Consider the following 24,846-nt stretch of genomic DNA (forward strand, 5'->3'; position numbering starts at 1 on the left):
AAACTTTACTAGGATCAACTCTGGATAACTAACTAACGTGTATGTAAAACGTTTGGAGCACTCTTTCTTGAAAAACGTGCAGAAAAAAAAACGGAGTTAGGAAAGGGGTCATAATTATTCGCTTGATAAACTAGAAGGGTGGCTTAGCACATATTGCCCTTGCACATACACTATGATCTATTTTAAAACATAAATATATTTCCTATGCTTATTTTGTATTGGGTCCCATATTAGCCATCGTCTCTAATAACCTTGGTTGTTTCTGCAAGCAAAAACTCATGGGCCCCCACACATGCAAAGTTGTAGATAATCCATTTCAATAGATAACAACTAGAATAGTGGTTTTCCTATATATTGCCAGTTTATATATACTACATCATATTTAACGATGTATCACATACACCACTTAATATATTTATAATGGATATATATTTGGCACCTACATTTCATTGGGTCCCGATCTTTTTCCTGGCACTTTATACCATAATTGTTTCTGCAAGCATAATCTAATGGGTCCCCACACATGTGCATATGCGATTTTGTAACAGTAAAAAAAGGGCACAATCATTGTTAAATTGGAATAGTGGTTTTCCTATATATTCCATTTTACAGAAACTGTGCCATATTTACGCACCATTCATTATAATTGTAAGGGATATATATTTGATGGATACATTCAGTATAGTACCAATACTTTTGTGGCCTGTTATAACATAATTGTTTTTGCAAGCAAAAACCAATGGGTCCCCACACACACATATATTTTGAATTCGTAACAGGATGAATGGCGCATGCATATGCTAGGTAAGAATTTGAATTGCACAGATGACATTTGACGTATTAAAGAAATCTTTATAAACTTTTGTTTTGTAACAGTCACAGCCCTTTGTTTGTTGAAGTATGATTTTTAATCCGCACATAGCGTTCCCTGGCGCCGTTAAGTTTCTACATACCAACAATACTTAGCTGGGCTTTTTATGTCCAAAACCTGTTCTGAAACAGTTTTATTAACGCTTTCAGTTTGAGAAGTCACTTTACACAGGTGTAACAAATCGTGCTGCGTTGTCGCTCTGCGTTTCGAAACACAAATAAGTTGACCTACATTAACGTTTACAGCGCAATATAACTAACATCGTAACATCTTTATTTCAACCAGTGAAAAAATGGTCAAGTGACGACCGCGTTCATGCGTGAAGCAGAGGCATTTTTTCCATGCGCCACTATCATCAATCACTCCCATTGCGTCAGCTGTGCACTTAGCAACAGGCAAATACAGTCATGACGTCATACACAACGCCTGGCCCTGCCGTGACCCCGCAGCGTTAACGTTTACAGTGCAATATCACTAAAATCGTAACATCTTAATTCCAAAAAAGTAAGAAAATGGTCAAGTGACGACTGCGTTCATGCGTGAAGCAGAGGCATTTTTTCCATGCGCCACTATCGTCAATCACTCGCATTGCATCAGCTGTGCACTGAGCGAGAACAAATTTGACAAAAGACAACATATAAAACATATTTTTACTATTACTGAGCCGATTGCACTGAAATTTTTAACAGCCAACAAGGAGAACCTTATACACAGCTGTTTAAAATTTCAACAGGTTAAGTCTTGTATTTCTGACCTCATTAACATGATAACAAACAAAAAAATATTTGGGGGTAAATGGGTGAAAATGGATATATACAACTTGAAGTTACAAAATACATTAAAATACGCTGCAATGTACCAATCAAAAAAGTATGAAACTCCAGAATCATCTGCTTTAGCAAGTATAGCCATTTTAAAAATTTCACGTTTTGGGGGGCTGTGGGTGAACCAAGGGATCAAATGGGGTCAAAATTCACATGGACCATCTTTAGACCAATATCTATAATGTGTGTAAATTTGAAAAAGTTTAAACCATTCTTTCTTGACCAAAACGTGGGAACAAATCCACGTTAAAAATTTCACGTTTTAGGGGGCTGTGGGTGAACCGAGGGATCAAACGGGGTCAAAATTCACATGGACCATCTTTAGACCAATATCTATAATGTGTGTAAATTTGAAAAAGTTTGAACCATTCTTTGTTGACCAAAACGTGGGAACAAATCCACGTTAAAAATTTCACGTTTTAGGGGGCTGTGGGTGAACCGAGGGATCAAATAGGGTCAAAATTCGCATGGACCATCTTTAGACCAATATCTATAATGTGTGTAAATTTGAAAAAGTTTGAACCACTCTTTGTTGACCAAAATGTGGGAACAAATCCTTGTTAAAAATTTCACGTTTTAGGGGGCTGTGGGTGAACCGAGGGATCAAATGGGGTCAAAATTCGCATGGACCATCTTTAGACCAATATCTATAATGTGTGTAAATTTGAAAAAGTTTGAACCATTCTTTCTTGACCAAAACGTGGGAACAAATCTGCGTTAGAAAGAAAAAAAGAAAAAAAATATATAGACAAAAACAATATGTGTCCCCTTCAGGGAAGGGGACCCATAATGAGTAAGTTTGGTATTGTGAAGACAAACACAGTGATTGGTACTGTGCATATTTAAATATGCTATATGGAGTAAAAACTATTTAAATTAAAACACTCATTTTAGGGGGCTAGTAGGATAACTAATGGAGGTTCAACACACACAAACTTAAAAGTATGAAACCACAATGACTCAATCAATAGTACTGCAAAATTTCAGTCCAATCTGCCAACGTTTAAAATTTCAACCCTAGAGGTGTTTTGAGCAACAACCGTTAATGTTTCTGACGTCAAAGGGCTGTAAACAACCCCCAAACTGCAATGGCGCAATAACGATAATTGGCATACTTTACAAGCTATCCAAATTTTAGCCAATTCTGACATTGTTTACAAACTCACCCCTTTTAGGGGGCTAGCGGGGTAAATACTAGGGTTATCCAGACAAACCAATCTACATAACTACATCTACCAGATGTGTAAATTTTAGCCAAATCCATCAAACATTTGATGGAAAAACGCGTCGGACAAACGTCGGGGAAAAAATACCCATTTTAGGGGGCTAGTGGGGTAAATACTGGGGTTATCAACAAAAACAAAGTGGGATGCACATCTACATAACTACATCTACCATCTGTGTAAATTTCATCCAAATCCATCAAAGATTTGATGGTAAAACGAGTCAGACAAACTTTGGATAGAAGAAAAAAAAAACAAACATTTTGAGTAAAATCAATATGTGTCCCCTTCAGGGAAGGGGACCCATAATTAACCAAGCACAGGAAAAACAAAAACACTTATTTCTTCTTGAGAACTAAACCCTGAATCATAGAATTAAACCCCTCTACAATATTTGGTAGCATAGTAGCCAAGTCGTTTTACTGTGGTTTTGGTCACACATTTCTGTTAGTTCAACAATTTTTTGCTGCATGTTTAAAAAGCACACAATATATTGGATGAAAACAACATGACACACACCGCTGCATAAAACAGCAGCAGAATACCTTTTACCATAAATGGGCATGTTCATGTGAGTTCATTATAATCAGACATTTCATGGCAAAAGTACTTGGTTAAGTTGCCACAAAAAAACATGCATCAAAAACAATATTGATTAATATAAAAGGGAAGTGACATAAATACCTTGTGCTGTGAATTTTGGTTCTTTCTTGTGAGGCATTCTGAGACTTGTACTTAAAAAAGAAATTCAAGTTTGCAAACAAAAAACAAACAAACATAAAAACACAAACAAAAAGGACTCATGCATGCATCAGACTACATAGCTTTCATAAAGTACTATGGCCAAAGCTTTTTACAGCATGAATATTTTACAGACAAAAAAAAAACATATGGTTTTTCACACATGCAAAGTTGTGAGTTATGCTTTTACCCTCTGTTCTTGTCAATGTCAACAACTGTTGGGACAAGTAAGTATGTAACACAACTGATGTGGTATCTTTCTTTTATGTTACTAATTTATTTATGGTACATCCTTTTAAAAAATTGCCACACAAACCATTTACCACAAAAGCAACAGGTTCCTCTTTGTTACAAATGGGTAAAATGGTATTAGCATAAATATCAGATTGCAATAGATAAATTTGTTAAAGCATAGAATAATCTTACATTACTATTACGTTTTGTAACTAGAAAGGTGGGCTGTCCATATAATTCCAAATTATATCCAAATTGTCATGCTAATATGATCGTTTTTTTTTGTGAGAAGAAACACATTGGTCGCTACACACGAATGAATTATGGATGCGGGGTTCAGAAACCCCAATAATTTATAAAAGAGGTGAGGTGCCAGCAAAAGGTTTGTGCAAAGTCAAAATTTTTTCTAAGATATTCTGTGATAAAATACATTGCTATCACTTAAAAGACAGTGTTACTAAAATATATATTCAGCAGGTGTGACATGATGTGGAAGTGCATATGTGTTGTAAATCCTTCCTAACAAGTTTTTTTCATAAAAACATGTAAATCGTTTAATTGAAACATGGGAACGCAGGCTAAACCAGTTAATTGGGATAGCAAAAGTGTTTTGTCACAACTATCCGAAGTTGCTAATTTAAACTTTCCCAGATCAAATAAGGTTGTTATGAAGCTCATTTATGACATTTATGTCATACATACTTTTTCAACATTATTGTAGTAAAGCATTGTTTCTTTCTATTTAATCCTTCCTTTTCTCTGCTTTTTTATCAGATTTGTTTCAAGGCAGCTGTTATGGTCTGTAGTCTCTGTACCATATTATTTAGGCCAGTTTGTTAAAAGTGAAAACAATAAGGGGGAGGTGTGACAAAGTGAAGTTGTATGTTAAACATGGAACACATGTGCACACCATCTGTTTAATAATAGAACAAAAAAATGTTTTATCAAACGTATCAAATGCCTAAAACATAATGTCATGTCTTAAGAGCAATGAGTCACATGTTTTTCCAGATAAATCAACAATGTACATACACTCCACTACATGGTATACATGCAGCACACACATTTGCGACACTATCTTCAAAGGTAGTAGCATCACCCGTTTGTGTTCAATCTTTTAATCTTAAAGGGATTTACAAGAATCAGGCAGTCTACAACATGCCATTCACGCTAGACATACATTAGTGACACTTTCTTTGAGGTGACAACAATAGTTTATCACTGAATATTTTAAAATAGAAAACATTTGATACATAAATAATTGGTTTAGTGATACATTTTGGAAAAAAACGTCAGCCCAAAGAGGTTTCAACCTTTTGCTGCTATCAGGTGATTCCACAATGCACAATGCAAGGCAACAAATGTTCTCACAAACTAGAAAAGTGGCTTTCTGATATATTTCCATTTTATATATTCTATACAACATTTACCAACTTACTACACTATACACAATTTATCTATATTTATGATTGTTTTTGCAAGCAAAAACGAATGGGTCCCCACACGCGCGTTTATGCGGATTTACGATAAACCTATGTTGCGATTATTTTTAGATTTTGTAGATAAAAGCATTAACTTAACTTTAAATGTTTTAGTCCATATTCTTTTTGCATCATTGTCATATAATTACAAAAAAACGGTGAAAAAAAGAACGGGAAAAATACTTTCAATTTAATCTCTTGCTTTGACCTTGATATTGTCGTTCAAGTTCAGTATTTAACATAAATTTTCCTAGAAAGCCTTAACTGTTATATTAGACACTATATAAAAAAGTCGTTTGCTACAAAGGTATACATAACAACTTGTTTTTCACTTAACTTTGTTTCGCAAAAACGACCGTTTAATGACCTTTTTACACTGTTTTTAACAGCATGCAGTCCTCAGTGTTCAGCAATACCGTTTAGCCTAATTTATACCTGACTTAAGTACTGACTCTTGAATTGATTTGTCAAAAATAAAGAAGATACGTTATGACGAAAAATTCTTAACTGTGTTGTAATGCCTACAAGTTGACCTTTAGTGACCCGTGGTTATGCGACTGCCAAGCTGACAACGAGAATTTAAAGACTATTTATCGCGGCGTTTTAAAAAGTTAAGTTTATTTTTTCATATTTATGTTGATCAACGACGTTTTGCCCGACATAAATGAAACCGAAGTACGTTTATTGAGATTAAATTACGTCTTAGGTGTAAAACCTTCGCCAAAATTGAAAATGCGCGTAGTAAACGAAAACGACACAGCATTGCTTCACACAAAAACAGCTGATCTCTAATCACCCAAACGACTGTCTCGTAAAACACGTCTGTCCGGACGTCAAGCTGAGCACTCCCACTCTGCGGCCTTAATCGTAAACCAGTGAATTCCTCCCTTGGGACTTATATCTGACTGATAGCGTACACATATTATGGGTTGTAAAGGTAACTGGCAAAATTTTAAATACTAAACGAATAGCCTGCTTAAACAATAGTTAAAATGTTCAAATATTTGTGCACCATAGGGCTTCTGCTTTAGCAAGTATAGCCGATTTAAAAATTTCACGTTTTGGGGTGCTGTGGGTGAACCGAGGGATCAAACGGGGTCAAAATTCACATGGACCATCTTTAGACCAATATCTGTAATGTGTGTAAATTTGAAAAAGTTTGAACCATTCTTTCTTGACCAAAACATGGGAACAAATCCGCGTTAAAAATTTCACGTTTTGGGGGGCTGTGGGTGAACCGAGGGATCAAATGGGGTCAAAATTCACATGGACCATCTTTATGCCAATATCTGTAATGTGTGTAAATTTGAAAAAGTTTGAACCATTCTTTCTTGACCAAAACGTGGGAACAAATCCGCGTTAGACAGAAAAAAAGAAAATAAGAAAAAAAGAAAAAAAGAAAAAAAAAATACGGACAAAAACAATATGTGTCCCCTTCAGGGAATCTGTTAAACTTTGTTGCATTTGAGTCTCTTGTGTGTTCTATGTATAAAAAAACGACTAATTTGTATAACTTTGCACCAGTTGGAGGAACAACTTTATTAAATAACTTGGTGTATGTAATATTTGATCAGCATTAACAACAAATTTTCCTCTTATATTTGGCACAAAAGTAAACAAACTAGCATTGGTTTCATGTTGACCTACTTGTTCACAAAAAAGTTCTTGTAAGGGTATTCGCGCCTAAGCGTGTTAAAACCACTTGTGCCGAGCGTATTGACTATCGGAGATGTCTGATACGCTTTGCATTTTTTCGGAAACAAGAGAAATGCATGATGAATAAGCGTATCGGATGCGCTTAAATGCTCCATGTAAAAAGGCTTATTAGAGCAAAAAACTACTGTCACAGACTGATGTTACTTGCGTTCTTTGTGATGCTGGTAGCCACACAATGATACAAATAATTTAACAACTCCTATAATAAACAGGTTGTGCCAAAAGTGGATAGTTTAAAAAAACGAAAAAAAAATGTTAGTTGTTGTATTTTAACTTAATTTTAAATAAGGCAAGTTTTCACTTACGAAAATGTTGGTTCCAATTTGACTTTTGTTTTTTGTTGGTAAATTATTTTTTTCAACGCCAGAGTCTGAAAATTTCAAGAAATATGTTACTCTGTTCACTGTATTAGAAAGTGGTTTTGATTGTATGGTTTAATTGCACTGATATGCAACAATTTCTTTGGACACCTTTAAATGTTGAATCTGGTACTTGTGGAGATTTTGCAGGCAAAACTGTCCGGCTAGGATCTTTCTGCATGCAGCTTTGTTCTTCATTTGATAAATGCTGTTGTTTGGGTGGTGAATGGTTTAGAATCATTGCCAAACCATGATAAATCGCACCCTGTTTTGCAACCTCCAAAACAGCTGTATGTCCAGTCTGAGTCATTAATTGTGCTGCTCTGCACACATAGCAAAAATTGATCATTTGCAACTTACAGACACTGCTAATTTAAACATATGATATTATTATTATTGCTACGTGGATATTATTTAGTTTGTACATTAAACTACATTGGGATTCCTACAAGGAGAAATTACACAACTGTAGCAGTAATTTTTTGCTGATTGTGAAGGTGCAAACACTTTACGATCCCAAACAAACAATTTAGTAGGACGTATCAATCCAAACTTTACGAAACTGACAGATGTTGTGGCAAAAGTACATATTATTCCTAACCTTATTTCAAAATGTGTACATGTTCACCTGCAGTAGTCAAACTAAACTAGAAGGGTGGCTTAGCACATATTGCCCTTGCATATACACTATAACCTATTTTGAACATAAATATATTTCCTATGCTTATTTTGTATTGGGTCCCATATTAGCCATCGTCTTTTATAACTTTAGTCGTTTCTGCAGGCAAAAACTCATGGGTCCCCACACATGCAAAGTTGAAAATAATGCAATTCAAGAGATAACCATGAGAAAGTCGGGTGTTGTAAGGTAAAACACAGTGATCGGCACTGGGCTTAAATAATAATACTATGTAGAATACAAACTATAAAATTAGATTCACCCCAGATATTGTTTGAAGTATGTCCTATATAACGTTTTAAAAAACTGACCCATTTTAGGGGGCTAGTAGGGCAACTAATTGGGTTCGACGTACATAAACTAAAAAATATATAAAAACCACAATGACTCAATCAATAGTACTGCAAAATTTTAGCCCAATCCCCCAATGTTTAAAATTAAGACCACTAGAGGTGTTTTGAGCAACAACCGTTAATGTTTCTGACGTCATAGGGCTGTTAACAAGCCCCTAACTGCCATGGCGCAAAATTGACCACCAAGCAACCCACCAACGAGCAACATACAACTGGTTGCCCTTGTAACACTATTGCTCCAAAGAAAAATCTTTCGTTTGTGGTGCCCAGTAACATACAAATACGTTTTACACTTTAGGGGCTTGTGGGGTAAATGTTAGGACTACAGGGTTGAACACAACAATCGACACCTATAAATGGCATACTATACAACAGTGGTTCTTAACCGGGGGGGGGGGGGGGGGGGCGCCAGACATTTTCAAGGGGGGCGTGAGCCAAAAGTTAAATAAACAAATTTATTTAACTTTGGACTCACCTCCCCCTAAAATTAATTTTGCAATTCTAGTGTATTGTTTGCGAGCACCACGTTTTCAAAAAAGAAACGAATATTATGATGCAATACCTTATGACGTAACACAAATTTTGAATAATGACATACAAGGCAAAGTATTTGGTTTGTCAGTTTAGAACAGGGTTCACCAAATTTTTTTAACAGCGGGTCGGATAATTTTAATAATCACGCTCGAGAGCCGCATGGGTTACAAGCCCTGACGCAGCCTTTCCCAAACTGGCACTCGCGAGGCGATTTTGACGAGACCGCAGAGGATTCATGTCTCCCACGATCTTATTTGTATTCAGATTGTGCCGCTGTCTATAGAAGTATCGCATACCATAACTAATGCACGTTTATTCTACCACAAAGAAATAAAAAGGCAATTGTTCGCACACAATTATTATTCTTTGCTTTTGTCCGTGACGTAAACTGCTTTTGGAAGATACTTATGCCTTGTAATCCTGTTAGACAAGGTAAAATTATTACCAAAATGTATAATGAATGTTTGCACATTTAACGCCCCGGGGCCGTAATTAGATGATCCCTGATCCCTGGTTTACAACATAGGCAACGGAGACTGCTTGTAGTTCCGTTGCTGCATGTGTTCGAAAAAACTGTCGTTTTTTGCCTGTTTCAGGGGGGCGTGAAGTGCCCGACAAACACCTTAGGGGGGCGTGGACAAAAAAAGGTTAAGAACCGCTGCTATACAAGCTATCCAAATTTCAGCCAATTCTGACACTGTTTGAAAACTCACCCATTTTAGGGGGCTAGCGGGGTAAATACTGGGGTTATCAACAAAAACAAAGTGGTATGCACATCTACATGAATATATCTACCATCTGTGTAAATTTCAGCCAAATCCATCAAACATTTGATGGAAAAACAAGTCGGACAAACTTTGGGTAAACACACCCATTTTAGGGGGCGAGCGGGGTAAATACTGGGGTTCACTGGCGTAGAGTACGGGGGTGCCGCGCACCCCCGGCCTTGACCTTTGTATAACGTCAAAATCGCATCTTTGTTTAAGTTACGTCGGTTTCAAAACGTGTTTCCATCTAAACAAATGCGCTTGTACTCATGCCATTGTTTAAACAGACGTCGGTTGAAACGTAACAATTGCAATTGTTTCGCAATAAATGGGCATTTTAATGTAACATAAACATAAATGTAACATAAAGACTTATAGACTAACGTTTTAGTATTATTTGTCGCAATAACTCTCTGCAAATAAAAAATAAATATAAAAATAGTTAATATATTGATTCCTAAGCTGAGTTTAATGTCCGTTTGCAAAGCTCTGAAACGTCCTAAACTTGATCCAAGGTGACCTAAGTTTAAGCGTCAACAATACATAGTCGGCTATATTTAAAACGTGAATTGCTTTACTTTTATTTCCCGCCGTAACACGTTACTTTAAACTACATCGTTTTTAAAATTGCTGATTCGGCAAATCGCCCTTTCGTTACATCAGAGGTTATCAGACGCACAGCAAACGTTCCAATCGAACACAAAGAAATTGCGCCAAGTGACTATTCGCAAATTAGTGTGATAGAAACTACATGCTAAAGCCCGTAAAAAGCATGGTTATTTGGTCTTATACGGTTACAGATACTGCACATGGTATAGGCATCGTTTTCGAAGATCAAAAGGCGCAACCCCGGTAGTTTGTAAAACTCTACGCCTATGCTGGGGTTATCAACAAAAACAAAGTGGGATGCACATCTACATAACTATATCTACCATCTGTATAAATTTCAGCCAAATTCATCAAACATTTAATTGAAAAACGAGTCGGACAAACTTTGGGGGAAAAATACCCATTTTAGGGGGCTAGCGGGGTAAATACTGGGGTTATCAACAAAAACAATGTGGGATGCACATCTACATAACTATATCTACCATCTGTGTAAATTTCAGCCAAATCCATCAAACATTTGATGGAAAAACGAGTCGGACAAACTTTGGGAAGAAAAATAAAGGAAGAAAACAAAAACAAAAAAAATTAGAGTAAAATCAATATGTGTCCCCTTCAGGGGACCCATAATTACTGATGATAATTCAGTGGCATGCAGTTTTGTTTTCCAAAGTTATGTCACAACAAAATGATAAGCTATTTAAAAAAAACATTCTTTATTGTGTTTTGCGGTATCTCTAAAAATAAACTGTTTCATGTTAACTAAATGGCAAAAATATGTCTGGTAACACATCTGTTCATGGATAGGCAAATAGTGATATTATAGCATCATTGGAAAACCTGTCAATCACTCTCTTCAAGTTGAATGATATGTGAAATAAACTAAACATTATGTTCTTGTTTTTTACTAAAACGATGAAGCAACTTTGGTGTTTGATGCAAAACAAGGATTATATCCTTTCATGAAGATCAGCCCCAAAAATTATAGTACTTTTAAAAGTTTATAAATAGGAGACATAGTATAAAGTAGTGATGCACCATAGTTTTGGCTGACTAAAACATTTCGACCACAACCTAACTTTTTTATGTGTGAAATCAAAACTTCCACATTCCACCAATTAAATAAGGAACAAATTAAATCTTTTTTTTTATAAAAGCCTGATTCTTTACAAAAAAAATTCAAAATTTAACAGTAATTTGGGGGCTGTGCAGCTTTTATAGTATTTTGGACATTATAAACGAGTTTACTTGCACTACCAACAAATGGTTTTGTTCGAAACACCCATGAAGTGCTACAGGTTCAGACTGAACCTTCTAGGATGATTCAGTGCATCACTAGTATAAACCCTACTTCTCTTGATCCACCCCAATTAATGAATAACCATCAACACTGATTAGTTGGTCTCCAGCTTGTATTCTTCCATCCTGTTTAGACAATGTAACTTTTTGTCAACAAAAATTAAAATTATTAAAGGTTTCAGTAATTGATACTGACATGACCATGCGTTATTTGTAGATTTAAGACTCATTAAAATCGGCATAGCTAAAGTGAAAAAATTGTAATGTTGTGTAAAGGATCTTGTTAGTTATTATTCCAATAATCCCAGATTTAATCTGTTCGCAAAATCAGTATGCCTACCATTTCTGCTGCACCACCCTTGACAACAGAACGAATGTATATGCCCAAACTTGAACTCCCAACACCCTAAGAATAGGAATATCACAATAATCACCACTGCACGGTTTTATTCATTTTACCATTTGTGTTACCTTTGCAGCTACAATACTTAATCCCATGCCTCCATTAATCTTTTTGATTGGAACCACCAATATATCAGCACCTTCCAAATTTGGTGAAGGTGTGTCGCTTTGCACTGAAAGTCTCTGTTAAAAATGTAATATTACACCAACAAAAGTATTATTATTTTTACATCATACTAGTAAGGCAGCTTTTGTATATAATAGCAGTTCATATACTCTGTGTTCTATTTAATGGTTAACCACATATAATATTTGCCATATTTGCCAACTAATATATATTTGTTATCACATTTTAATTGGGTCCTCACATTCACAAGACTTTTTTGCATGCAGAAATGTGTGTGTTAATGCAAAATGTTGGCAGTATTAATAAGATGCAGTTATTTTATGTCGGGGAAGACAAACTGGCAAAAAGCCAGAAGCTTATTTTTTTAAATTTAGCCCCAGCTATAAAACTTCTCCCCCACATTACTTTTACAACATTACTATGCTAAAGTAGCAAACTAGAAGATTAAAAACTAAAATTACAAAATACTTCCAAATACCATACTATGCACCAATCAACAAAGTATGGAACTCCTGGACCATGTACTTTAGTAAGTATAGGCAATTTTTAAATTTAACATTTTGGGGGCCTGTGGGTGAACCCCTAGGTAATCAATTTTTGATAAATAACTAACATATGTGAAAATTTGAACAAGTTTATCAACCGGAACAAACCAGCGTTGGGTCCTCTTTCCCTGAATAAATAACTATGCAATCCTGTCCCCAATTCCAAAACCTGTGACCTTAATATTGTTATCATATAACTAACACTATAAATGTAACAACCATTATCCTTCACAGCGTGATACAACTATCTAAAAATGTAACAGTGACCAGTTTCATGTATGGTCAAGCTCATGCATTAAGCAGAGGCAATTCCTGACCCACCTTAAACCTATTAATCACTTCCGTTGCATCCCGAATGGAGTGTCTAGCAAGCGTACAATAATGTTTTGAATTGGCTAATTCGGTTACAATTTTGAAATACTGCTGAAGTTTATGACCTAAAAGACCCATAACCCAAAAAATGAATATTCCGGATTTAAATTTTTATTTAATGATTTTAATTAAAAACTAAAAGGGTTGCTTAGCACATTTTGTCATTGCATATACACTACAACCTATTTTTAAACGTCAATATATTCCCTATACCAGGGGTCGCCAACCCGCGGCTCCGGAGCCGCATGCGGCTCTTTGATCCCTCTGATGCGGCTCAGTTTTTGAATTTACCAAATGTTGTACATTTGAATAAAAATTATGTGACGATTATGCCGAACACAAAAGTCGAACACGAAAATTGAAGTGCAGTAGCAGGACTGTACTCGCTTGTTGTAGTTACCTGCAACCCCGCCTCTATACTGTCAAACGTCTGAAAAAGGCAAACCGGCGGCTCACAGGTTAACACGCAATATGAGACAATACTGTTTTTGTTTGCAGTGTGTGTGCGCGCGTAACAATAGCTGTTTGTTAATTGTTATGCAACAAACGCGTAAACAAAGGAATAAAAATCTGCAAAAACAGAATATGCAACACTACGTAAAGTTGTTTTCCCTGCTGAGGAGACTAGTATATCAGTGTGTCTAATATGCGATGAAACACTAGCTAACAACAAAAAGTCGAATGTCATGAGACTAAAAGCGTTTTGCATTTTATTTTAAATTTTAAAACTGATTTGTGGCTCCCAGTGTTTATTTTACTACGTGAAACTGGTCCGAGTGGCTCTTTGAGCAGTAAAGGTTGGCGATCCCTGCCCTATACTTTATTTATAAAGGGTCCCACATTAGCCAACATCTTTTATAACCTTAGTTGTTTCTGCAGGCAGAAACTCATGGGTTCCTAATGCATTCGACTCGGTTCCAAAAATAAAAATACATTTGGCTCATGTACCAGAATAGTGAGCTTACTCTCCTGCACAACAGCTTTGTCAGCGAAATTGCAGATGTATGACAAGGGAGCCAGTTGGGTAAACAAAATGTTATTGTTGCATCATCAATAGGCAGGTTTATAAGCAAGTAATGTTGTGCAAGTTACAATTTTTCACTATGGAGCCAGCTAAACGACCCAAAAAAGTTACCAGCCACGCCAATGACAGAAATTAATGTAAATACTGAGCAACCAGGAACTTTTGTCAGATCCACATTTGTCAAACAAGAGAATTTCTGTAGCACACAAACTTCTGTAGACATTATGTAGGTTGCAAAATTGACAACCCATTTAAAATGCATGGTTGCACCAGAAAATTTCATATTTCCCATATCTCAACGAATTATCAAGAAGCTAAATCTCTCAGCTATCAGTTTAGTTAGTTAAACAGGTTCCCTTGGTTATTTCTTATAGTACATTGTGAAATTGAAGTGCCCACAGAAGAAGTTTTTGAAATATTTAGCTGTAGGCTCAATTTGATATTGTGACATGTATTTTCGCATATTAAAGAATTTATTTTGACCACTGTTCCATGACAATCTAGGATTTAAGGCCAGTCAAAAGAAAACCAAAAAAAAAACAGGGCACCTGACAGTTATGCAACAACTCCCCGTTGTGATGCAGCTCTGAGTGACACGGAAAGGGTATGTTAAATGTACTGATGACTTGTCTAAAGGGGGGAGGTTTTGGACCCCCCCCTAATACCCATCTTTCAGCCAATTCTGACACAGTTAAAAAATGAGTCAGAAAAACTTCGGGAAGAAAAACAAACAAACACAATAATAAGAGAAAAACAAAACAAAAAATACTTTGGATACCCATCTACAAGATCTGTAAATTTGAATTGGATAAACTGTTTTTTTTAGCAAAAGGTGGGAAACCATTCACCTTAGGTAGAAAAAAAACTTTAAAAACATCCTTTTGGAAAGGCGACCCATAATTACTCACGTTTAACTTGAGGTCATGTGTTGTAAAATATTCTGTCCATGAACCATTTGAATCACTTTCCAAAACAAATGAACATAAACCTAAATGAAACTTTGGTTGTAATCTACAAGTCTGAAAGGTATATTTTTTCTTAACCTCCATCACACACTTAAAGTATTAGGTACAACAAAGTTGCAACAAGACAAATTGCAAAAAAATGTAAAATGGTGACTATTGTTAAAAAATGCAGTGCAATATAAACTGTTAGGCCCAATTCTGTGACCGGTAAAAATGTAAAGTAAGCTATGTCAATATGTTTAACTTGCACATGTTTACAATATACAGGATTAACATTTACCTTGTTCAGAAAAACTTTGTAAGAAGTCAACAAGGCCAGATGGGGCCCCATGTACTACATCACATGAATATCCATCTTCTGGCAAAAGAAATGGAAGTTGCAGGTCAGGATCTTCCATTAATTGAATGTTTCTGCCATCTGATCGTGTCAACTACACAAACAGCTAGTTTTACCAAACATTAAGTAACATTTATAATCAAACACAAATATTTGTTTGATAACACTTAAATACAACAAAATCATTTTGCTCACATCACAATCCATAGTGGAATAGTTACTGGCACTGAAAGTTAACAAAACTGATTTCACACCAATGGCAGCATACCTACTAGCAAGTTTTACTCACATTCCAGCCAAAGCTTACTTCCAAAAAGCAAATATTCCACATGACCCCCCAACACAAAATGTTGAGGCGGAACTGTGGATGTGACAAAAAACTGATTAACCAACCTCATCAGCGGAGTTTTCTGCCACTGAAACAACTTTTTCAATCATTTCTGAAGAAACTACATTTTCATTTTCTTCTGCAGTGTAGTTTGTCAACAAAGCCTGAAGTTGAAGGGAATTAAGTTTAAAACATGTCCCACTTATAGCTGCAATGTCATCACTTAAATATTTTGGAGCTTGAAGCAAATGAGTGGCTTGAGTAATTCTTGCAAGGTGACAATCAGCAGCTAACTCTAAGCCCTAAAAATGTCAAAAAATAAAATAAAAATCGTCATGAAAATTTCATTGATTGCTTGGTAAAAAAATGTTACCTGTTTTTCTGCCCATGCTTCAATCATTGCCAACCTCGCACGAATAAACATTCCCCATTTTTTTGAGCACAGGTATCTGGACTCTGTGTCACTGGACACCAGCTTGTTAAACAACCACATGTTAATGAAATGGAAGAGTTGTGAAAATAACTGAATTGTTAAAGCAGCATTAACTCGACATTTGCGCAGCAGTGACATCGCTGAAGATAGCATGTGACGAATATCATCTAAATTGCAAAAAATGTTTTTGAATTGTGTGTTTTTAGGCCCGTAACATCTATACGTAAACTGTAACCACAATTTATAAGAATAATGACCACAAACATGCAGTGACTGAACACCTTTTTTATCTCCTACTTTCAGGATACACTAAGGCAGTGGTTCCCAACCTCTTTTTAACATGCCCCAAATACCTCCCCAAATTTTGTTGTGTAGTTTCTCACTAACCATGGACATGCGTTCTTGCTATTTTAGCTGCATTTTTGTCAGTAAGTCAGGAAAGCTAATCGAAAATTACTACGCCAGTTTGAAAATGAAACAAATATTATTCGTTTTTTGGTCAAACATTTTCATTAGCACAAACTTGTTCAAAGTATTATCAGCTAGACAATGCTCAACAGTGATGTAACACATCACTTATGATAACCAAGCAGAATTAACAATTATAATGCCAAGTTGTCTCGAAATTATTATCGGCCAACAATTTAAAGCAGGGGTGGGCAACCTATTGCCCGCGGGCCGCATGCGGCCCTTCATGAAAGGTTGTGTGACCTGCAGAGACGCTTGGATTTCAAAAGTACTTGCAAACGAGTCCAATTATTACATATTTTTGAGCTGATTAATGCGCCTGGTGCTAGTTTTCTGCGATCAAGCAAAATGTTGCTAGAATCAAATACGAATTATACTTGTAGTTGAGCATATTTGGTAAGAAACAAAGCAAAATCACTTTGTGTTGTGCACATGTGCGGCCTGATTTTGATATTTATAATTGGCCCTACAGTAACAAAGGTTGCCCACCCCTGATTTAAAGGCTTGGGAAACACCAACAAAAAGGCTTTGAAATGAAGTCAAAAAGTCGATGCTCTTATTGTCACAAAAACAGGCAACCCAACAGAATATTTAGGCGACCCAACTTTGGGTTGCAACCAACAGGTTGGGAAACCCTGCACTAAGGTGCCCATTATTTATACATGACTCCCAGAAGTAAAAAAAAACATTAATGTAATGGTAAAATTAAATAGCTTACTCATCACTGGTTCCTCAAGATTCTGTTTGTGTTTTCTCATGTTAACATTTCCAACATTGCCAGGCAAATCTTCATCAGAGCGCGATAAAAATGCGGGCATTAGTGAAAAAAGCGTTTTTTGCATGCACTGTACAATATGTCTAGAAAAATGTAAAAATTAAAGCAACAAAAGATTTCCAGTGAACAAATAAATAAGTGGATTTTCCCTTTTTTCTCCACACTGGGATTTCCTGTTTTTACCTTGTACCATAAAAACAATGAAACAAAACCCAAACAATTTTTGAAATACGCATTCAGTTACAGGTAGGGAAAGTTTTGATATTTTGCATTTTCACAATTAAATTTCATCTTTCTGTGATAGTTACAGAAACAATTAAAGAGTCATGAGAAACTCAGTTTTCCACTACTATGATTTAATCAGTGGTTTTCAACCCTTATCATGTGGCAGCCATTTTCAGCAACCCAATGTCACTGACAGTCCCCTTTCAAAAATTCCCATAATCTTTTTTAGAATAGTTTTATGACACAACTGGATAATCTGTCACACAACACTGACATGCTTGAAAAGCAAACAATTCTGTATTATCCATTTTATTGTATGTTTTAATACTCCTTTGTCTATACAACACAATGGCAAATTTATTGCACCAATTATCTTCTAAACAACAAAGCATTTATTTTTTATTGTAATGGTCATAATCAGACCTTAAACAAGTTCAAATAAAGTGTGATTTTTCATATGGTCCTATTATAACAGGCCAGGATCGAAATACTGCAACATCCCCCTTTGTAAATGATAAGTTTAGGAATTCAGCCATCGTTCTTTGTATTCCTTTGTTTCTTTGTACCCTGTTTGGTTTAACTATACTGCCGTTAAAATTTTACCCATTAGAAGTGTTTAGAACAACAACCATTAATACTTGTAATGTCGCAAGGCTTTTGGCGCCCCCTTTAACTGCCGGCAAAATTAGCCAGCATTTACTATGTAGATCACAGACACAAGTAAATTATGTTGACATAGAAAAAAAAACATTTCACATAAGTTTGACTATAACTATCAGATGTGAAACTTTCATCCAAATGCATTACAAATTTTATGTCAAAAGTGCATGGTCAACTGGAGGAAAAAACTAGAATAGTGGTTTTCCTGTATATTGCCAGTTTATATATACTACATCATATTTAATGATGTATTACATATATATACCATTTACTATATTTATAATGGATATATATTTGGCACCTACATTTTATTGGGTCCCTATCTTTTTCCTGGCACTTTATAACATACTTGTTTCTGCAAGCATAATCTAATGGGTCCCCACACATGTGTATATGCGATTTGGTAACAGTAAAAATAGGGCACAGTCATTGTTAAACTGGAATAGTGGTTTTCCTGTATATTCCATTTTACAGAAACTGTGCCATATTTACGCACCATTCATTATAATTGTAAGGGATATATATTTGATGGATACATTCAGTATGGTACCAATACTTTTGTGATCTGTCATAACATAATTGTTTTTGCTAGCAAACACCAATGGGTCCCCACACACACATATATTTTGAGTTCTTAACAGGATGAATGGCGCATGCATATGCTAGGTAAGAATTTGAATTGCACAGATGACATTTGACGTATTAAAGAAATCTTTATAAACTTTTGTTTTGTAACAGCCCTTTGTTTGTTGAATTATGATTTTTAATCCGCACATATCATTCCCTGGCGCCGTTAAGTTTCTACATACCAACAATACGATTGCTTAGCTGGGCTTTTTATGTCCAAAACCTGTTCTGAAACAGTTTTATTAACACTTTCAGTTTGAGAAGTCATGTTACACAGGTGTAACAAATCATGCTGCGTTGTCGCTCTGCGTTTCGAAACACGATTAAGTTGACCTACATTAACGTTTACAGCGCAATATAACTAACATCGTAACATCTTAATTCCAACCAGTGAGAAAATGGTCAAGTGATGACTGTGTTCATGTGTGAAGCAGAGGCATTTTTTCCATGCGCCACTATCGTCAATCACTCCCATTGCGTCAGCTGTGCACTGAGCGTCAGGCAACTACGGTCATGACGTCATACACATCGCCTGGCCCTGCCGTGACCCCGCAGCGTTAACGTTTACAGCGCAATATCACTAACATCGTCACATCCATGCGCCACTATCGTCAATCACTCCCATTGCGTCAGCTGTGCACTGAGCGAGCACAAATTTGACAAAAGACAGCATGTAAAAACATATTTTTACTATTACGGAGATGATTGCACTGAAATTTTTAACAGCCAACAAGGAGCACCCCATCCACAGCTGTTTATAATTTCACCAGGTTAAGTCTTGTATTTCTGACCTCATTAACATTTGAACAAACAAACAAATATTTGGGGGTAAAGGGGTGAAAATGGATATATACAACTTCAAGTTACAAAATACTTTAAAATACGCTGCAATGTACCAATCAAAAAGTATGAAACTCCAGAATCATCTGCTTTAGCAAGTATAGCCATTAAAAAAAATTCACGTTTTGGGGGGCTGTGGGTGAACCGAGGGATCAAACGGGGTAAAAATGCACATGGGCCATCTTTAGACCAATATCTGTAATGTGTGTAAATTTGAAAAAGTTTAAACCATTCTTTCTTGACCAAAACGTGGGAACAAATCCGCGTTAGACGGAAAAAAAGAAATAAAAAATATAGACATAAACAATATGTGTCCCCATAATAAACAATATCAAAAACAGAACCCCCCCCCCCCCTAAAACAGAGGGAAATCAAGGTGTGTTAAAGCACTAGTTGATTGATAAAAATATTACACACACCTGAAACAGATTTGGACTATTTTAGCAAATCCATCTTGTGCACTGTTTGTAGTCATGTGCAAATCTTTGTCTTGTCGCAAAAAGTTTAAAATTTCTGAAATATTAGCCATCCAAAATGCAAGTTCGGTTACAGATGATGTACAACCCTGAAATATCATTGCAGACATAAATTTTAAATGAAGAATATATGTACATTTTTTTGATACATTCAGAACAAACAGTCACGGATATAAGTAAATAATTTACCAAACCAATGTAGAATGAAGCTCTAAAGTTATATTCAGAACTTGAAGTCTTTCCAATCTATTAACATTTCACAAACATTACACAACAGTAAACTTTAAAAAGTAATTTATTTTGTACCACATACAATAGTGTTTGTCAACCTGGAGCCAAAGCACTTTTGATTAGGTTGCAAAGATAATTTTATCTGTATTATAACTCGCATGACAGTAATTTTTTTTAGCAAAACTTGATATAAATGTTTTCTGCTACAATAGCATTAGCTACGATATCTTTGTGAGAGTGGTTATTGGGCTTGTTGAAATGAAACAGAGTGCTCTACTATTATTTAACAATCTAATTGTTCTAACTTGATCATTTATGTTTAAAACAGGTTTTAAAACATGCATAAACTTGGCCAGAAAAAAAAAACATTTAGTATCATAATCACTGACAAATTAAGAAACAACTTTGTTGCACTGGTAGAACACATTGTAAATATTTGTAATGCCTGATACATACAGGTTCACCATAAAGACAGTGTAATACAGGGGTGGGCAAACTACGGCCTGCGGGCTGCATGCGGCCCGGCAAAGGAGTTCATGCGGCCCGCCAAATGTTTCCGAGTAACGCTGAATAGTACTATGAGCACAGGCGCAGAGTTTTAAAAATACCGGGGATGTGACTTGCCGATACCAATACCATGTGCAGTATCTGTACCCGCACGAATCACGATACTTTGGAACTAAACACAGATACTTTTCACGTGCTTTAGCCTGCCACGTTATTATGCAAATCGTCACTTGACACAATTTCTTCGTTTGATAAAAGTAAAAGCGATTCACGTTTTCAAATACAGCCCACTTTGCACTATTGACGCCCAAACTTTGACACAAGGACTTCATTAACAAAAAACGTGGTTCAGCCTTTGTTGCAACAAACGCTTGTTTTTTTAAAAAAACAATTACAATTGTAGCGTTTCAACCACTGTTTGTACAATCATGAACAAACGTATTTGCATAAAGCTGAAAATATACTATGTAATAATTTTGCGCAGGGGTGCACAACCTGCGGCCGCAATCTATTTTGCTAAATATTTTGATTTTCAAACTGCTAAAACAGATTTCGTGGGACTGGAAAAAAGATTACCAGTCTAGTAACCATATGCGCCAGGCTTTTTATCCGCTTATTATGTGCAAACAATGCGAAAAAACGGGCACTGCAATTGTCACAATACAGTTTATGACGTCATAAACAGTTAGCTCTGTTCAGCTAAACTTGTGCACAAGTTAGAAATTGTTAATCAGAGCATCTTAGGCGACTTTAAATGGTATATATATGATACAAACCTTATTCTTTACATCAGTTGTTTTAAAACAAAACAACAAGCAAGCAATTGGCGGCCGTTGGTGAAATACCATGCGGCCCGATAAGATTATAAACTTTTGAATGCGGCCCTTGCACTGAAAAGTTTGCCCACCCCTGGTGTAATACAACATACCAAGATAACTATTATGACAACACAGTTGTTTAAACAGCCTTATTATAACACTCTCTGGGCCTGTGCTACTTGAAATAGTTTTGCTCTATAATGCACCTAGGGCTTCAGCTTATGGATCTTGACTAACAGTGAAAAATATCCAAATCTCTTTTTATATCATAACACATCTTTTATCATAATGCTCACATTGCAATCTTACAGTGTTTGGATAATTACATTCCTTAAAGTAAAGTATTTACCTTAAGAAAACAGCAGAATAACAACTGAAAGGTATTTTACTCTAGTAGATTAAAGTTCACATAGTTTTTTGGTATTACCATGTTTGGATAAAACTGATTTAAGAATGCTTTACAGACTGACTAAAGCAATAAAAAAATTCTTGCCAACAATCACCATTGTTTGTTATATGTATAATATAAAGTGGTACAGATGATTCCTGTTAATCACATACCGGTTAATTGCATAATCTGTTTAATTGCATCGATTTTCAACGAAATATGCGATTAACCGGATTGATGATCTCTATGTGAAAGTCGAAAAGACCGAGTTTCTCGAATAAAAAACAACGATATGATAGTAAAATCAACCGATCTGTGCGCAACCTTAACTGAGCAATCCCTTTTAATATTGTGCATGTCTAATTGCTTGCCCCGAAGCAACAGCTTAAAATTCAAATGGACTTTTGTTTGATTGTCAATTAATGTAAAAAGAAGACCAATCTTAGCTACGCATTAAGTTGTTAAGAAAACTATTCCACTAAACCGTTAATCCCAGAATAGCTGCGCAATGTTTGAACAACTAAGTGTATAAAGAGTTCAGCGTGCTAAAAATATGAAACTGGTGTTCCAGCAAAGACGCTGATTGTAATTTCTTGTTAAGTGCAAACTGCACCAAATTCAAAGTATTAAACTGTATTGAAATTTGAACAATGTTAAATCTAAAACAAATGGTTAAAAATGTTTGCTGTTATATTGTTTATGACCCGCCAAACCCGCAATGCTTGTAAAAAATTTAGATTTATGTAATTGGTAACTTGCCAATGATTGCCATATTTTATGTCTTCTATTCGTGACCTTGCGCAACTTATCAGGTGGATCACCAATTAAGAAAGGCATTTATTCCTCTAGTACAGCGGTTCCCAACCTTTCTGATCCTGTGATCCCTTGATAACATGTACCAAGTTGCGGTGACCCCAAGGATAAAATTAGTAGACAGAAGACATAATGCACATCGCCGAGGGTTGGAAAGAAAGGTTTGGGCCGAACGATAAAACTAGACCTCAAAATAGAATTGTTTGGGCTACGGCATTCCCTGCTTGCGTTCCATTAACCCAAAAAGAGAAAGCTATGGAACCCCTTGCGTGCATTACGTACAAAAGGCCGCCCACACTGGCTCACTTTCTAACCAATCTTAAAGGTTTATCCATCACCAAGGCAGACAATAACAACGGCATAGGCTCTTCAAGTCCATGTGGTAAATGCGCGCTTTGTGGCAATTTTGGTAACCACCAAACTATGGTGCACCAGACTACCGTTTTGAAAACGCCCACAGGCAGTATTCAACTTCGCCAAAATTTAACATGCCGCAACTACGGCATCTATGTGGCCACTTGCCAAATATGTGGCAAGCAATATGTTGGTCAAACTAAGACCAAGTTTTCCACTCGGTGGAATACCCATCGCGCTACTTGGAAAATGTTTGACTGCTCTGCAAACAACGACTGAGCTGCGCTACTGCGCCATTATGCGGACAACCATAATGCTATACTAAAGCGCAAACCTCAAATCCAACTGTGTTTTTATGACTTTAGGAAAGAAAAAACAAGAAAAAAACAAGAAAAAACAAACAAACAATTCGAGTAAAATCAATATGTGTCCCCTTCAGGGAAGGGGACCCATAATAAAGTAGTTATGCGGTAAAATGTCTTAAATAATGCAGTTTGCAATTTTTCTACTAGTGATTTTTCTTTGTTTTGGTTGTTTCTTTTTTTACATTTTAAATAAAAAAAAGTTTTATAGTGTATTAAACTGGTTTGCTATTATTGTTTTCAACAATTTGAGTAAAATCAATATGTGTCCCCGGGAATAACAGCAAATGTCCATTTTACTACACTCACCTGAATAATTCTGTTTACTTTTCGGGTGACCATATTTACAAATACGGTGGTGTGGTCAGGGTACTCCTCATGCAACCACCGTGCAGCAAGATAAATGGTGTATGCAGTTGATAACTTAAAATGAAGATTGTGTCCATGAGTCTCCAAGACACGATTAAAAAACTGTTCCATGGCTATAAAAAAGTATAAGCATTGTTACAAGTTTACATCAGTTTATAGCAGTGGTTCTCAAAGTATGGGTCGCGACCCAAACATGGGTCATGCAGGGTCAAAGAATGGGTCGCGCTATGGTGATTTAATTCTGCCAAAACCAACTTTTTGTATTTCATTTTTAAAGTATTTTTAATTCTCCATCATGACTGAATTGTGGCTTCATCTCCGTAACCTGGAGTATTGCATCATAAGTGGTTTTCTGAAAGTTTTCTTGGCAGTCAGCTACAGTATAGCCATAACTAATGGATCAAGTTTACAAATGGTGCTCATTGCACTGTACAAACATCATACTGTATATATTAGGTTGTACATCACTTGGAGTATATGTTTCAAAAAATAAATCAGCTACAATGTGAAAGTCATGCTCAACTGTGTTCTGCGATACTTACAACGTTCAGTGACCTATTATTGTACAGTGGCCAAGCCGACAATGACAGTTTAATGACTATTTATTGCATCTTCAAACGTCTAGTGTTTTAACTTCATGTTAATTAACAATGTTTGCCTGACCTGTACAAAACCAAAGTATTGTTTTAATCCCTCCTATGATATTAATACTA

General features: G+C 35.9%; 1 protein-coding gene across 4 annotated transcripts in view; it reads right to left on the reverse strand.

The window, feature by feature from the left end:
* Positions 1 to 24,846, reverse strand: part of LOC145232495 (afadin-like) — a 74,305-nt gene that overhangs the window by 15,781 nt on the left and 33,678 nt on the right. For 3 of the 4 annotated variants that reach the window (XM_080097131.1, XM_080097133.1, XM_080097134.1), the window contains 13 exons: positions 24,074 to 24,246; positions 20,235 to 20,380; positions 17,407 to 17,546; positions 16,161 to 16,387; positions 15,853 to 16,089; positions 15,403 to 15,553; positions 15,066 to 15,145; positions 12,159 to 12,272; positions 12,028 to 12,093; positions 11,740 to 11,813; positions 7,561 to 7,772; positions 7,396 to 7,460; positions 3,603 to 3,652 (listed from right to left, as the gene is read on the reverse strand). In XM_080097131.1, coding sequence (XP_079953257.1) covers positions 3,603 to 3,652; positions 7,396 to 7,460; positions 7,561 to 7,772; positions 11,740 to 11,813; positions 12,028 to 12,093; positions 12,159 to 12,272; positions 15,066 to 15,145; positions 15,403 to 15,553; positions 15,853 to 16,089; positions 16,161 to 16,387; positions 17,407 to 17,546; positions 20,235 to 20,380; positions 24,074 to 24,246 — 1,735 coding nt within the window. The remainder of the gene's footprint in view (positions 1 to 3,602; positions 3,653 to 7,395; positions 7,461 to 7,560; positions 7,773 to 11,739; positions 11,814 to 12,027; positions 12,094 to 12,158; positions 12,273 to 15,065; positions 15,146 to 15,402; positions 15,554 to 15,852; positions 16,090 to 16,160; positions 16,388 to 17,406; positions 17,547 to 20,234; positions 20,381 to 24,073; positions 24,247 to 24,846) is intronic. The other variant, XM_080097132.1, reaches the window with a different exon arrangement.

The sequence above is a fragment of the Phallusia mammillata genome, chromosome 6, assembly GCF_965637545.1.
Source record: "Phallusia mammillata chromosome 6, kaPhaMamm4.hap1.1, whole genome shotgun sequence".
NCBI lineage: Eukaryota > Metazoa > Chordata > Ascidiacea > Phlebobranchia > Ascidiidae > Phallusia > Phallusia mammillata.